At 46.1% G+C, this 16,168-nt stretch overlaps 1 protein-coding gene across 4 annotated transcripts in view; it reads right to left on the bottom strand.

Moving 5' to 3' along the window:
- Window positions 1-16,168, bottom strand: part of LOC115073851 (chromodomain-helicase-DNA-binding protein 1-like) — a 346,258-nt gene that overhangs the window by 99,485 nt on the left and 230,605 nt on the right. For all 4 annotated transcript variants that reach the window (XM_029572735.1, XM_029572754.1, XM_029572763.1 and 1 more), the window contains 4 exons: window positions 10,146-10,284; window positions 9,410-9,560; window positions 9,121-9,243; window positions 4,657-4,788 (listed from right to left, as the gene is read on the bottom strand). In XM_029572735.1, coding sequence (XP_029428595.1) covers window positions 4,657-4,788; window positions 9,121-9,243; window positions 9,410-9,560; window positions 10,146-10,284 — 545 coding nt within the window. The remainder of the gene's footprint in view (window positions 1-4,656; window positions 4,789-9,120; window positions 9,244-9,409; window positions 9,561-10,145; window positions 10,285-16,168) is intronic.

Consider the following 16,168-nt stretch of genomic DNA (forward strand, 5'->3'; position numbering starts at 1 on the left):
AGTTTCCACTCTCCTGGATCTAGACTTTCTCTGCTGAGGTAGTCCGCCTCTACATTGTCTTTCCCAGCAATATGGACGGCCAAGATCTCTTGAAGATTCACTTCCGCCCATGACATTAGGAGGTCTATTTCCAGAGACACCTGTTGGCTTCTGGTTCCTCCCTGACGGTTGATGTAGGCCACTGTTGCGGCGTTGTCTGACATTACTCTGACTGCTTTGCCTCGGAGTCTGTGACCGAACCTTAGGCAGGCTAGCCTGACTGCCCAGGCTTCTAGGCGATTGATGTTCCATCCCGACTCTTCTTCGTTCCGTTGCCCTTGGGCGGTTAGCTCCTGGCAGTGTGCTCCCCATCCTTGTAGGCTGGCATCCATGGTGAGTAGGATCCAGGTTGGGGAGGATAGTCTCGTTCCCTGGCTCAGATGGGCTTCTTGTAGCCACCATTGTAGTTGGGCCCGAACTCTGTCCGGGAGCGGAAGCCGTACGGTGTAGTTCTGGGACAGTGGATTCCATCGTGATAGTAGTGGGCGTTGTAGGGGTCTCATGTGAGCTTGTGCCCATGGGACTACTTCCAGTGTAGAAGCCATGAGGCCGAGAACTTGTAGATAGTCCCATGCTGTGGGGCGAAGTTCGCTCAACAGGGTTCGTAAATGGGTCATCAGTTTTGATCTCCTTGTCGGTGTCAGGATGTCCTTGTCTTGTTTGGTGTCGAACCGGACTCCCAAGTATTCTAGAGATTGGGAAGGCTGCAGGCAGCTCTTGTTTGTGTTGACCACCCACCCGAGGCTCTCCAGTAGAGTTTTGACTCTGTTGGTTGCCTGGTGGCTTTCCTCTGGGGATTTTGCTCTGATCAGCCAATCGTCTAGATAAGGGTGCACTCTGATTCCGTCCTTCCTCAGTGTTGCTGCCACCACTACTATGATCTTGGTGAACGTCCGGGGTGCAGTGGCTAACCTGAACGGTAGTGCCCGGAACTGGTAGTGACGGTCCAGGATCGAGACGTGTAGAAAACACTGATGCTCTTGATGTATCGGAATGTGTAGGTAGGCTTCCGACAGATCCGGGGAGGGAAGAAACTCTCCCGGTTGTATCGCCCTTATTACCGAGCATAGGGTTTCCATGCGGAAGCGAGGAATCTTCAGGTAACGGTTGACCGCCTTGAGGTCCAGGATAGGTCTGAATGTTCCTTCCTTCTTGGGAATGATAAAATAGATGGAATAATGACCAGTATTTATTTGTTGTGGAGGCAACGGTGTTATAGCCTCTAAGGCTAGTAATCTGGTCAGTGTAGCTTCCACTGTCATTCTCTTCGAAGGGTCATGGCAGGGAGATTCCATAAACTTGTCCGGAGGGAGGTGGTGGAAATCCAGGTAATATCCCTCTCGAATGATGGATAGGACCCAGTTGTCCGAAGTTATCTCAACCCATCTTTGGTAGAAAAGGGCCAGTCTGCCCCCTATGGTTTCTTCCTTTGGATAGGTCGGCTGATTTTCATTGTGGGGTGCGGCTGGGGCCTGGGCCCGAGTTGGCTCCCCTTTTATTGTGCTTGTTCCGAAAGGACTGGCTCCGGCCTGCAGGGGAGGGGGGGGGGGGGTTCCGCTTGATATGAGCTTCTATATGGGTTAAAGCGCTGTGATCCTCTGCCCCTGGAGGAATGGGGGAAGGCTCGCTGGTTTCTCTTATTCCTGTCCTCCGGTAGCCACGGCAGTGGGGACTCACCCCATTTGTTGGCTAGTTTCTCTAGTTCACTTCCGAACAGGAGTGTTCCCTTGAAAGGCATCTTTGTGAGTCTCGTTTTGGAGGATGCGTCGGCTGACCAGTTTCGGAGCCAGATTTGTCTTCGGGCTGCCACAGCAGATGAAACTAGTCTAGCTGCTGTGCGTACCAGATCCGAAGCGGTGTCCACAAGGAATGATACAGCTGGTTCCAGGGCTTCCCCAGGAGTGTTGCTCCTGGTCTGTGCTAAGCAGGCGCATGTCAAAACGGCACAGCAGGCCGCGATCTGTAAAGACACAGCGGAGACGTCAAAGGACTGTTTAAGGATAGATTCCAGACGTCTGTCTTGAGCATCCTTGAGTGCTGCTTCTCCCTCCACCTGGATAGTAGTGCGCTTCGAGACCGCGCAGACCATGGCATCCACTTTCGGACATGCCAGGATATCTTCGGCGGCTGGATCCAGAGGGTACATGGCTGCCAGAGCCCGGCCCCCTTTTAACATGGTTTCTGGGGCCTCCAATTCCAGGTCAATTAGTTGCTGGACGGCTTATAATAGTGGGAAATGGCGGGAGGTCAGATGGAGTCCCTCCAAAAGTGGGTTCGTCTTAGGTTGCCCAGAGGCACTTGTGCCCAGGATGGCAAGCTCTTTTAAGCTGTGTGTGACCAGGTCTGGAAGCTCGTCCTTGATGAAGAAGTGTCTCATGGTTCGATGGGATTCTGTCCGCGGAGGGAATTCCCCTTCCTCCAAGGGTTCTGACTCCTCATCTGAGATGTCCGTGTCCCCGAAGGTAGGGCTTCTGGGTGGTGGGATCACTTCCCTGGGCATAGAGGGTCCCGGCATATTGAGGTCCTGTGGTGGAGCCTGAGGCCGCATTATAGGAGGCCCCGGTTGCATGTGGACGAAGTGTTATGTAGACCTTTGAAGAATTCCACCCAGGAGATAGATGCTGGGTCTAGACTAGGGGGCGCCATGTCTCTGGGGAGCCCCGTTTGAGGGGGGGTCCCGCTGTGTAATGCTAGGTCCGGCGTACTGCTCGAGAGGCTGGGGTCTGGTACCGGCTGGGGAGGGCCATGAATTGGGTCCACTAGGGCCTCTTCGCACTGTATACACAGGGCCATGACCTCCTCATGCTGTGCAGGTCTAATGTGGCATGCTGGGTAAAGGCCCTGAGTTTATTTTCCGGTGGTGCCATGGCTTGTGCGAGTACAATACAGTTGTGTGCTTCGATGTGTGTCGAAGTGCAGGGAGATGTGCACACTGTTGTGCGCACAGGTCGAAATTACGCGCCTGGCACAGTAAGCTCGTGGCTAAGCATGTTGCTTGTGCGCCCGGTACTTGTGCGTGCGATGTTGTGCGCACGGCTCGCCTCTGTGCGCACGGATCGAAATGGCGGACAGGGCGGCGAACAGAGCCAAAATGGTGATGGCGACCACGCGGACAATATGGTGACCACCTCGGAGGGTCTCCACTTGGGAGGGCCCTCGGATCTGACTGGGGTCTAGCCCTGCTAGGTTCGATCAACCCGGTGGCACTGGTCCCGGCTGGTGACCTGTGCGTCTCCTCGAACTTCGGAGACTGGAGACTTTTAAATAGATTTCTACCTTACCTTGTCTCGGCGCTTCCTGGTTTCGTTCCCGGTGGTCTCCGGTTGCGGGGAGGAGAGGGAAAATATCTTCACCGCCGCGCTCGAGGTTGCGCCCGCTGCCTCTCAGCCTCACCCAATGTCGGGGGCTAAGTCCCCACTGGGGGCCGGCCGCTGGACCGAGGCTTACCTCCGAGGGATCGCGGAAATCACCTCGGGAATTCTCATCTGGGGGAGGGACCCAGGGGGTGTCACCGCAGGAGAGTGGGGCTCGTCTGTAGAGGTAAGATTATCTTCTTAATTTGGTTTTCTTTGGTAAGACTGCTCTAACGCTGGGCTAGTGTGCATGGAGTCCCTAATGGCTATGGAGATGGAAAATACTGAAGAGCTGCACTTCCTGCAGGGGTATATGTACTAGGGCTGACGTCAGATTGAAATCTGATCCGTCTCCAACTGCTATCAGGAGTACACTATACCCATTGGTTCTGAGTCCATCTGCTACACGCTAGGAAAAAACTTGTTGAATTAAATGATCTGGCCCTGCTGTAGACTTTCCCTGAATTATATAACCTGTTAGGGTCTCCTCTGAAGACCTATCTATATAACATTGGCTGAATCCACTGGGATTTCTATGAACCTAATAGAGAAATTAAACTTGAAGGTCATAAAAGCACATTGTATCAGCTCCAGGAAAATTAATGATTTGTAGTCGAGCTACTACCGCAAAGATAAAAAAACTCAGTTAAAATATGAAACATATTTCTATCCCAAATAAGAAAAGCCATCAATAGAATTTTATTAAACAGGCCTTCTCATAACACCCCACCACTCTTATATGACAACCTCCTACTCCTCCACTGTACATATTCCACCTTTTGAGTTAATTCTATGTTTTCTTAAACCAGCTACCTTCTCCTCTAGTACCTCCCCCTTTACCTATCTGCTCTTCTCTCTCCTTTTCTCTTCTCTTAGCCTCTTTTATTTAATCAGATATTTGTTATAATGTAACTTTTTTCTTCCGATTTCTCTTCCTCTTCTTCCCTATTGTTTTATGTAAACCCATGTGATATCCATATGAACTTCGGTATATAAAAGTGTTTAAATAAATAAATAAATATAAAATGCATTCAATTTCAAGTCAAACAACAAATTCTGTTGTGATGTGACATTTTCTTGCAAATATATCATCTTCAATTTTGAATTTTTCTTCTGGATTAGACAACAGATTGATAATATAGTTGCATAATTTCTCATATTATTAAAATGACTGCATAACTATATTGAGATAGAAACAGAAATATTACCCAAGAAGAAAACCTGCAGAAACTGTAAACCAACAGACCTGGTTACAGATACTCACTTTATTATCCTCATCTACTTCATTAGACTTTTCAGAGAGTGATGGAAATGAATCATTTTTAATCTCTTCTTTAACTTTTATTTTTACTGATTTATTTCTCTTACTTCTCATTTTTCGTCTCTTTGAATTTCCCTGCAAATGGAAATAGCATTCTTTACTCAATTACCATTTTATGTACATATTCACTACATTAATTCTTTATTAGTGCTACTACTTCAAGGCACTAACAGTGCTTAATCCATACTCTCTGGATAGAAATTAATATGGAAAAATGTAGTTCTTGCCTGCTAATTTTCTTTACTTGAGTCCTACCAGGCCAGTTCAGGCCAGTGGGTTTTGCTCCCCTTCCAGCAGATGGAGGCAGAGAAACATAGAAAGTGTTTTGATGGTGTCCTCTCTTATAGAGAAATATGCCACCTACAGCTCCTCAGTATTTCTGATTCAAAGGAAACCAACACTTCAAAAATATAAACGTAATCCTATTGAGCAAGGAGGATAACACAACTGGCTCCAACTGAGCCCATATATCCAAACCTATGACTCCAATCATAGAAGAGATTAAGAACTCACCTATATGCAACATATCCATAAGAGAATAAGGTCTACCCCTACAATAAGGCACGCTAAAGGCTACAGACAATTGGGAGGGGGCCTAAACTAGTCTGGAAGGACTCAAGGAAAGAATATTAACAGGTAAGAACTGAATTTTTCCTCTCATTGTCCCACCAGACCAGTCCAGACCCAAGTCACCCTTAAATTGGGAGGGAGCCTGCCAAGACTGCCCTCAGAACACCTACCCCAAAAGAGACAGACTCCTGGGCATGAACATTCAATCTGTAATGTTTGGAAAAAGAATATAAGGAAGCACAAAGTGGCTGCTTTACACATCTCCTCCGGAAAGACTAAATGAAGTTCCACCCATGAAGCAGCTTGTGTTCTAGCAGATTGCACCTTAAGACCCTCAGGCACCACTAGGCCCTTCAAATGATAGACTGAAGAAATAGCCTCTATGATCCATCTAGGCAAAGTGGCCTTTGAGGCTGCTTCTCCTTTCTTTTGCCCAGAAAAGAGGATGAACAAATGATCTGACTTCCTGAAAGAATTTGTCATCTGAGATGAGCTTTGTCGACATCTAGAAAGTATAGCTCTCCTCAGACTGACTTTATAAAGGAAGGCAGTTCCACAGACTGATCTAAATGGAAAGGAGAAACCACCTTTGGCAAAAAAGTCAGAACTATGTGAATCAAGCTCCCGTTTTCTAAGATTGTTAAAGAATGATCTCAAGATAGAGCCTGAATCTCCGAAATTCATCTTGCTAAGCTAATCGCTACTAAAAACACAGTCTTCAGAGTCAAATCCTTCACCGTACAGACCTTGATGGATTCAACGGGAGACCTACACAAGGCAAACAAGACCAGATTAATATAACAAGATAGAAATGATTTATGGGGTGGAGGACAAAGATGTTTCACTCCCTTCAAAAACCATGAAACATCTTTGTGAACTGATAAACACCCTGTACCATACCTCTAACAGGAAATGGCTGACATCTGCACCTGGAGGGAATTGAACATCAGACCCTTCTCTAATCCTTTGCAAAAATGAAAGGCTCAATGGTAGCATCACTTTAAGAGAGAAACCTCCTTACACTAATCATTGAAAACCATCCAGAATCTGGTATAAGCCAGAGAAGTGTAAGCCTAGGAAACTAGGCTGCTGGTACTAACCTTTAAAAAGGAGATAGAGCAGCTTTTAAGCTAGATGATGGAGAAGACTGACAGTTGCTCAGAAGCGTATGGTTTGGAATGATGTATCACCAACCCAATATTAAGGCACACATATTAAGGCATCACAGTAGAACAAAATGGATGCTTGGTAGATGTGTGGGAGGGGTGGGAAGGTTAGACACAGCAAAGAAACTGGATAGGTAGGGAAGTTGTGGAAAGAGGGTGCTGGGTGGGTGAAGAAAGAAAGGGTGCTGGGGAGTGTGGAAGAAGAGGGAGAAAGAGAGGATTCTAGGCAGATAAGAAAATTATTCCTTACCTGCTAATTTTCATTCCTGTAGTACCACGGATCAGTTCAGACAGTGGGTTATGTCCCCCGTCCAGCAGATGGAGTCAGACAAAGCTTCAGAGGGTGCTCCCTTATAAACCAGTGTACCCTCTTGAAATCCTCAGTATGCAGAATATCAAAGCATGAACAATAAGAATGGATGGATCAAGGAAAGAACACTATTACCACTATAAAATAGCTGCAAAAACCAGCAAAAAACTTGCAAAAGGAACCATGAAACCAGCCTTAGAGACTGAAAAAACAGAGAGGCAAGTGAAGAACATTTGAGCAGGAAGAGCAATCCCATCAACCCCAAATCCTTAGGGAGAGCATCTTGACTGATCCATGGTACTACAGGAACGAAAAATAGCAGGTAAGGAATAATATTCTTTTCCCTGTACGTACCCGGATCAGTCCAGACAGTGGGATGTACCAAAGCTTCCCTATGTAGGGTGGGCCTCGGATAGCCCTGCTCGAATGACCCGATCACCAAAGGAGCCAAACACCGGTGGTTGTAGATTCAAACGATATTGCCGAGCAAAAGTATGTAACGATCTCCAGGTTGTTGCTCGGCAGATTTCCTGGGAGGAGACAGCATGGAAACAATGGGCTTTGATGCCCACCAGAGGCTGCTTACCTGCTCTCAGGTAGGCTACTACGATAGATTCTTTCAGCCAGCGAGCAATAGTGGTTTTCAAAGCCTTGGACCCCTTCTGAGGGCCTTTCGAGAGGACGAACAGATGATCTGACAATCAAAATTCATTAGTAACCTCTAGATAGCGAATCAGGATATGCTTGACATCCTGCTTACGTAGATCTCTTGGATCAGTAGCTGCAAAAGACGGCAGCTCTACTGTCTGATTCACATGAAATGCTGAAACCACCTTGGGTAGAAAAGAGGGTACCGTGTGCAACGAAACTCCCGAATCCGAAAAACGCAAGTAGGGCTCCCTGCAGGAGAGTGCCTGTAGCTCAGAAATCCGACGTGCAGAGCAAATAGCCACGAGAAAGACCGTCTTGAGGGTGAGATCCTTGAGAGTAGTGGATTGCATAGGCTCAAATGGAGTGCTTCCCAAAATACGAAGGACTGTGTCCAGGAAGGACACAGGGTGCGCACCGGCGGGTGTAGGTGTTTCACTCCCTTGAGGAATCGGACGATATCTGGGTGCGAGGAGAGAGAAACTCCCTCGCGACCATGTACTAGGGACCCAAAAGGGCTGCTACATGAACCCTCAGAGAATTGTATGTCAAGCCCTTCTCTAGTTCCTGTTGTAGAAAAGACAGAATCTGAGCTACCGAGGCAGTATGCGGAGACGCCGCTATGGAAGTACACCAGGATTCAAAAACCTTCCAAACTTGAATATAGGCCACGGACTTAGAAGTCTTCCTTGCCATGAGTAGGGGGGAAACCATGGCCTCCGGGTATCCTCGCCCGTCTCAATCGGCGCCTTTCAAAAGCCAAGCCGCAAGACAGAAGTGATCTGCCTGGTCGAAAAATACAGGACCCTGATGCAGCAGGCGTGGGAGATGGCTCAGTCGAAGAGGTCCGTCCACCACGAGATTGACCAAGTCCGCAAACCACGGACAACATGTCCATTCTGGAGCCACCAGGATCACCGGACCCTGGTGGACTGCTAGTCTCCGGAGGAATTTTTCTACCAGGGGCCACGGTGGAAACATGTAGAGAAGAATGTGAAGAGGCCATGGAAGGACTAGGGCATCCACGCAGCTTCCTTCTGCGGCTGAAGAATCGCGGTGCTTTGGCATTGAGGGAGGTGGCCATTAGGTCCAGGTGTGGGAGGCCCCAATGATGGACCAGGATCTGCATCGCGTCCTCGGAGAGTTCCCACTCTCCTGGATCCAAACGCTGTCGACTGAGGAAGTCGGCCTGAATGTTGTCTACTCCTGAAGGTCTGTATCATATCTCCCCCTGCACCTGCTCTCCTCCAGGGTATACATATTTAGGACCTTCAACCTCTCCTAAGTCATTTGATGGAGACCCCCCACCACTTTGGTCGCCCTTCCCTGGACTGTCTCCATCCTGTCTCTATCCCTTTTGAGATATGGTCTCCAGAACTGAACACAGTGCTCCAGGTGAGGCCTAACCAAGGACCTGTACAAGGGGATTACCACACCTCAGGTGCATGACTCTGCACTTCTTCGCACTGAAACCCTGCTGCCATATCTTTGACCACTGTTCAAGCTTCCTTAAATCACATCTCATTCTCTCTACTTCTTCTGACGTGTCCACTCTTTTGGAGATCTGATTGTCATCTGCAAATAGACAAACTTTACCTTCTACTTCATATGTTCAGTATGAATTTTTTCAATATGAGCGGAATATAAAAGATTTTAAATAAAGAAATACATAAATATGTTCAATTTAACATTACTTAACTAAATTTAACTTACACCACCAGCAAGTCTTTGCGCTTCCTTTCTTGCAACGTCTTTATTCAGTAATTTAATGAGGTAATCTGCTCTTGTCTGCAACTGTTTGGCCTGGGGTTTTTTATCTGGATCATCTGGTAAAATCTGAAAGAGAAGAATTCTCTTATCTTTAGAAGTTCACAGGGTACAAACCTGAGATCTTTTGAAAAGACATTGATTAACATATTATGTAATCCAAATAGTTCTTTACTGGTAACGTGATAAACAAAAGCACTCAAAAGTGTTTGTGCTATTGAGAATCTGGTTATACCTTCTGTGTTAAATTGAGATCAGGGTCCATTTTGATCATTTCCCAGCTTCCACAGCCATATTCATAGATTCCTATCAAAAGATTTGCATCATCCTGCTTGCTCCAGTCTATATCAAAGTTAGCTGCCCTAGTGTGGCATGGGATGGTATACCTAAAGAAAGCCAAATATAGTCAAAACACATTCTCTTGTATGAGAATGAAGTACATTTAGATGACTAAATCAAATTTTTTATAACATAAAAAAACCCTTTATACAATCCATTAAAGGAGGAACACTTTTGCCATTTAAAAAACAAGCTGGCCCAGTGGCTCAGTGGCAGAAGTACCTGGGTATGATTCCCAGCTCAGTTCCACTCCCCAGGTTGGCTGGGACTGGGGATACTACAAAGGCAACTTTCATAGTCACTTGGGGTGAGAAGGTGGGAGGAAAGAGAAGGTCATAGTCATCAGGCAATAGTGACACCTTGTGGCAGAATTTGCAGCCCATGACTGCAGGGTTCTGGTGCATGGCCCCAAGCTGTTGTTGTAATAACTGGACTAAAGTAAGTTAGGAAGGGATATAAAATAAAGAAAAACTCTCCAGGTAGCTGCAAATGGAAGCTCATGATGCCAGATTCCAGTCTTGGTTCTAATTGAACTGTAAGGCGAAAGAAGCAGTAGTTTCTTCTGAGTTAAAAAGTAAATTCCAGGGCTCTGATGACCAGAAGAAAAGAAATTAGCACTACAAATAGCTCACTTTTTCCTTTCTTCTGCATCTGAAGGAATGGATTTGTGTAGGGGTGCCAGTTCCTTCTCATGAGAGATGACCAATTTTGCATTCACTTGTACTCCTGATATTCGGAATGTTGGTCCTTTCACCTTTCCATGTCTACCTCCTTGAATGAAAGACAGATACACAAAATATTTGTCTACAGCAATTAACTGGTGATACATTACATTAATTATTCAAATTATCAATGTACGAATTTCTACTGGTTTATCTTTTGGTGTTACTTTTAATTCTCCTGTCTCTTTTGTCCCGAGGTATTTTAAAAATATTTTTATATTATAATAAAATATGCACATCTCAAGATCAGACCCCAGAATGTCTCTTAAGCCCAGTCATAATCTATTTGTAGAATATTCTCATTTTGAGTCAATGCAATGTTTGCACATGATTTAGATAAGGATCATCACAGCAACACAGTAACTTAGATTCGTAAAAGCGAGAAAGGCTCAACAGGGTAATCTTACAAAAATTTTACATAACAATCTCTCTGTACTTCCAGGAAATGTGATACTGTGCGTTTCTCAGTTTCTTGCTTGCAAGAAGAGCGTGGCATTTTCCTGCAATGTTGATCCCAGTTCTTGTATCCCTGTTTGATGTAATGCATCCCAGTTCTTGCTCCCTTGTTCGATGTAATGCATTCTTTCATGCGATTCAAGTTTCGATGTAAACCGATGTGATATGTAATTTTGTATATGAATGTCGGTATATAAAAGTTCCAAATAAATAAATAAATACATAAAAATGAAAAGCTGGGTATTATTAACTATTGTACTTTTATTTATTTATTTAGATTTATATTCAGCTTTTCACACTTTTTTCAGTGCTTCAAAGTGGATTACATTCAGGTACTGTAGGTATTTCCCTATCCCCAGAGGGCTTACAATGCCCCCTAACCATGCCCCCTACCCTGCGCCTCGAACCATGTGTGTGGGAAATATAAGCTTTGCCAGCAAGCCATTTCATCAGGGTTTAAACATTAACTTCCCTTCTCCCTGACCTTTGCCTGAATAAAAGCATCACTTGTGCTTAAGTCTCTGCCTGGGAAAGGATACCTGACTATCATGTATTTCTCTGGCTTGTGCTTAGCCCTGAATTCCTGGGGGAGGGGCTGGGTGTTCCCTAGTCAGAGGCAGGACAAAGTCAGGAGGTATAGATTTCAGCAGCCAATGAGATGATCCGTGCACACCCCCTGAGCCAAAGCCAATAGTGTAGGGACTCGTCTGTTGCTATGGGGAAAGTAGCCAATCATGTAATGACACATCATCTGCCTTTGTATGAATGTACAATAAAAGAGAGCGCTGCATTGTGCTCAAGTCTCTTTTACCTGCCTGCCATGAAAGCTGCCTGAAGTGTGTTCTATGCCTCCATATTCAACATTGTGCGATTAAGTTTAAAAATAAATTTAAAAAACTTGGCTATTCAAACGTGCCTACCCGGAATAGTCCTGTTCACAAAAATGTCTTCCCACGCACATCCATGTATTTATACCACTATCCTGCTGTTTAAGGATCTCTATATGTTCAGCCACTGTTACTGTGTTAACCTTTTTTTCCATACTGCACTACTGTTTAACCCTTTCCCAGTTTCCACACCCTGTTATAATGTATTTTCCATTCTGCAGTTCAAATGTAAACCAGTGTGATGTCTCTACTAATACCGGTATATAAATGATTTTAAATAAATAAATAAATTTATCAAAATGTACAAAATATCACATGCGATAGGAAAAGGGGCATGTTTTATAGTAACAGCAGTTTATCGCAAAGTGCACTATGTTAGCGATTCGTATAGGTATTACCACAAACTGCGATAACCTTTTCACAGTTTGCGATAAGTGCCAGAATTGTTGTGTTTCCTATGTACAACCACTGGGGGGGGGGGGGGGGGGGGGGGGAGAGAGAGAGAGAGAGACTAGCCATAATGCCCTCATACCAGGCAGGTATTTATACCCCTATATGAGGGCTACCTAGTTACTTGAGGTGCAGTTTAGGTATTAGTATAGGGGGTTAGAGGCCACTGACATTCAAAGTGAGATGTGCGAACAGAACAGTGCTCTCTTGTGAAGATTTGATGACCTTCGGAGTGAGGAAACTCACACAAAGATGAGATTTGCGCAATGTTCTCTCAACCTAGCTTGATGGACTCTCTACTTGGGTAACATCACGCTAGGTTGAGAGAACACTGCACAAATCTCATCTTTGTGGACGGGAGGTCTTAGGTGCTGAGTAATTGTTGAACCCACCTGAGGCTTGCCCACTGAATGAGACTGCTGAATTCCTAAGGACAAGACCTCAAAGATGCGCTTGAGATAAAATTCAAGTTTGCGGTCCTGAACATCCTTCAATGCCGTGGCCCTCACCACCGGGATGGTGGTGTACTTGGTAACCGCAGAGATGGAGGAATCCACCTTGGGTATCTTAAGCATTTCCAAGCAGTCCTCAGGGAGAGGGTTCAGCTTGTCCATAGCCCTACCCATTCGGAGTCCCGCCTTGAGAGACTCCCATTCCTGAAGAAGCATCAGCTTGTGCATAGGATGGAATGGGAAAGTATGTGGAGGAGCCCTATGTCCCACCAGGACCGGGTCCACGTTAGCGGGCATAGCGGCTGTAACAGTATCCTCAGGGGGCACCTCAATTCTCAGCTCCTTCAAGATGAAGGGAACGAGTGGTTCCAGTTCCTCCCTTTGACAGAGGCAAAGCACTCGTGGGTCATCCCCCTCGGGGGGGGGACGACCTTGGAAGCAGTGAATCAGTGTCCTGATCCAGATCAGGAACCGGCGGAGATTGTGGGCGGGGGGGGGGGGGGGGGGGCCGGAGGTGGCGGAATCCCTGGCACCACCCTGACCCAAATGGAACCCTGCCCCTCTGACGCCGCAGGAGGCTGCGGAGAAGAAACCCGCTGGCTCTTAGCTGGGGGGTCCTCGTCCTCCTGCAGGCTAGCAAGATAGGATTTGTGCATGAGAAGCACAAATTCCGTGGAAAAGAGGGGTTTAGACTTTCGGGGGGGGGGGGGGGGGGGGGGGAGGAGGAGGGGGAGGGGGGGAAGGTCAAAAAATCCCTCCGGGGAATGTGCAGGGCTCAAATCGGGAGGAGAAACCAGAGAATCGGGCTCATCTTCCTCCTGCAGCCCCGATTCAGCATCTGAAACTGCACCCAAAATGGCCGCCTTTCCTGCAATTTGCTGAGCAGGGAACAGCCTGGCCACGTGGCTTGCAGCCCAACCCCGGGACGCTAGTTTCGCGGGTGCCAAGGAGGGTCCCTCCCCACCCGGCAGGCACCCAGAGCAGAGCCACGTGGCAGGATCCCCACAGGCAGTACAAGCGCTGGGACACAGCATGAGAATGAATTACATAGTCTGGGTAAACAGATAAGCATAGGAGTAGCTGGCTTGTTACGGCGCTTACTACCCCCGAATCAATTAAGCCTGATACTTCACTTGCATTGCACATCCAACATAGCTCTCTGCTTCAACGGCAGAGAGAATGAAGAAAAGATGATTTATATCAGCATCAACCAACAAGGAATGAATTACATAGTCTGGGTAAACAAATAAGCATGGGTGTAGCTTACTTGTTACGGTGTCTACTACCCCGAATCAATTAAGCTTGATACTTGACTTGGAATAAGTATCCAGCGCAGCTCACTGCTTCAGCAACAGAGGGAATTAAGTAAAGAGGATTTTTATTCAGACAACCAACAATGGCTGAATTGCACATGCAGGGTAAACAAACGGGAGTAGCTTGCTTATTACGGCAGTTACTACCCCAAACCAATTAGCTAGATACTTCACTTAGATGCAGCTCCAGCACTGCTGTCTGCATCGATGGTGGGGGTGGAAGGGAATTGGAACCATAAAGTTACCAATAAGGGCCCTGACCTCAGCGGTCAGAGTAACAGATTATGAAAACAAATAGGTGTGAAAGCTTGCTGGGCAGACTGGATGGGCCGTTTGGTCTTCTTCTGCCGTCACTTCTATGTTTCTATGAGATAAAAGAAAAATCGCCGAAGAAAAAAACAGCTGTGCTGAGCTCTGCCGGCAAGAGAAAGCAGAGACTGAACTCTGCACACTGCCCGAGCTGTCTGCTGTCCTTAAAATCTTTTGCTGAGGAGCTCAGCTTAGTTTAAACTTTTACTTTTAATTTTTTTTTTTTTTTAAATTCAGCAGCACAGGGGAATAAACTTCCCTGTCAGAGGCCCAAGGAAGGAGACTTCTCGGAGATAGACAGCCAGCAAGAGGGCGTGACTGGACTACCAGTATCGCCCCAAAAGGTCACCGGAAAATGGGGAGCCTAGGCTGACGAATCAAGGGGCAAAGCACCCCCCTAAGCCCCCAGCAGAGCGTGGAGACAGAACTGTCTCCAAGAAAACCAACAGACAAATCTTTCAACAGTTTTTTTTTTTTTAAATATCAATCAAAACTAATACTTGCTTGATCCTGATAAATAAAAGGTACAAAATCCCCACAGGGAAAAGAAATTAAGGAGAAGAAGGGGAACCGCAGGTTCAGCTGCCTGCATCTGCTGGAGACAGACAGAAGGGATGCAGGGTAGGCTCTGTCCTGATATAGGATACCCTTTCAGTTTTGATCTGTCTCCATCTGCTGGACAGGAGGCTCAACCCACGGTCTGGACTGATCCGGGTACGTACAGGGAACGACAGATTTCCCAATTAGCAGCGCAGCAGGAAATCCCTGCGGCCACATTCTCAGTTCACTGCTCTGCACCGCAATTATTGCAGCACAGGCAAACAGCTGAGTGCTGCCTTCTTACAACTGCAGGGCTAAGGGGGGAGCCTTGGGACATGATTCCTGCAGCAGCAGCATTCATGGCCCTTTCTTCTTCCCACTTGCCCAGTAAACATCACTTCCTCTTCCGGGCTACAAGGGAGGGAAGAAGAAAAGGTCATGTTGCTGTTGCCGGCTTCCACAAACACTGCTGCCATTCCTCTCGGGTCTTGAATGTGCTCATAGTATGGGCAGGAATGGCAGCAGTGTTCATTGAAGAATTCTGTGCTTCTTGCTGGGGTGATGAGAGGGAGGGAAGAACAGCAGGAGACCAGGAAGTGCGCGACATACCTGCCGGTGCTTGGCGACACACCAGTTGAGAACCGCTGGTCTGGACAACAATGGATACATCCTACAACCGGATTTACAGTTAATCATTGAGTGCATACAGATTGTACATCTAAGTTTGTAATTTAGATGATACAATGCTCTTGTCTTTTAGTCCATATAGAGTGCACTAAACGTCCAATTCAAACGTGACTTATCTAACACTGGAGCTGTGTCATGACTGCTAAGATACAAGCACCGCTTGTACAACACTGTATAGTTCTTAATCATTCATTCACTCAACAAACAGATTCAACCATCTCCGAGAAGGGGAGATATTCAAACATTGCTGAATGACTGAAAGCACTACTGTATTTCTGCTTCGAACGTCATCGCAACTTTGAGTCTAAATGAGTGCAAACAATAGCACATTCTGTAGAAACCTTTATACAATGTCCCGTTTCAATGGCTATTTTTAATTGTTTTTGAATAGATTTACCCATCAGAATCATTATTTTGATTGGTTCCTTTTTTCGTGCCTTTCCTTTTTTTTTAAAATGGTGATTTGCTTCATTCACAGTTTGTGGTCTAGAAGTAGAGTGATTCAGAACCCCTGATGCAGAGTTTATTTCTCTCGATCCAGTGGGCTTCCAAGGATTATGTATTTCAATGTGTGTGTTTTTATTGTTACCCACACTGAATGATTTTGGATTTGCTGGATAAAAGATTTTTTAATAAATAAATAAGAAATTATCTAAAGTGCCACATGAGATAAGTGCTTTTATCTGCAAATTAAAAAAAGACAAAAATGAAATGAAATTGTTCTTTTGACACATGATTATAACATGGTAGACGCATCACTGCTACATTCCATTAAGCAGATCATGAAGAATCTATGATGGTCATTCACCACATTTACATATCTATGATTTGATGTAAGA

Source organism: Rhinatrema bivittatum, chromosome 1, assembly GCF_901001135.1.
Source record: "Rhinatrema bivittatum chromosome 1, aRhiBiv1.1, whole genome shotgun sequence".
Classification (NCBI taxonomy): domain Eukaryota; kingdom Metazoa; phylum Chordata; class Amphibia; order Gymnophiona; family Rhinatrematidae; genus Rhinatrema; species Rhinatrema bivittatum.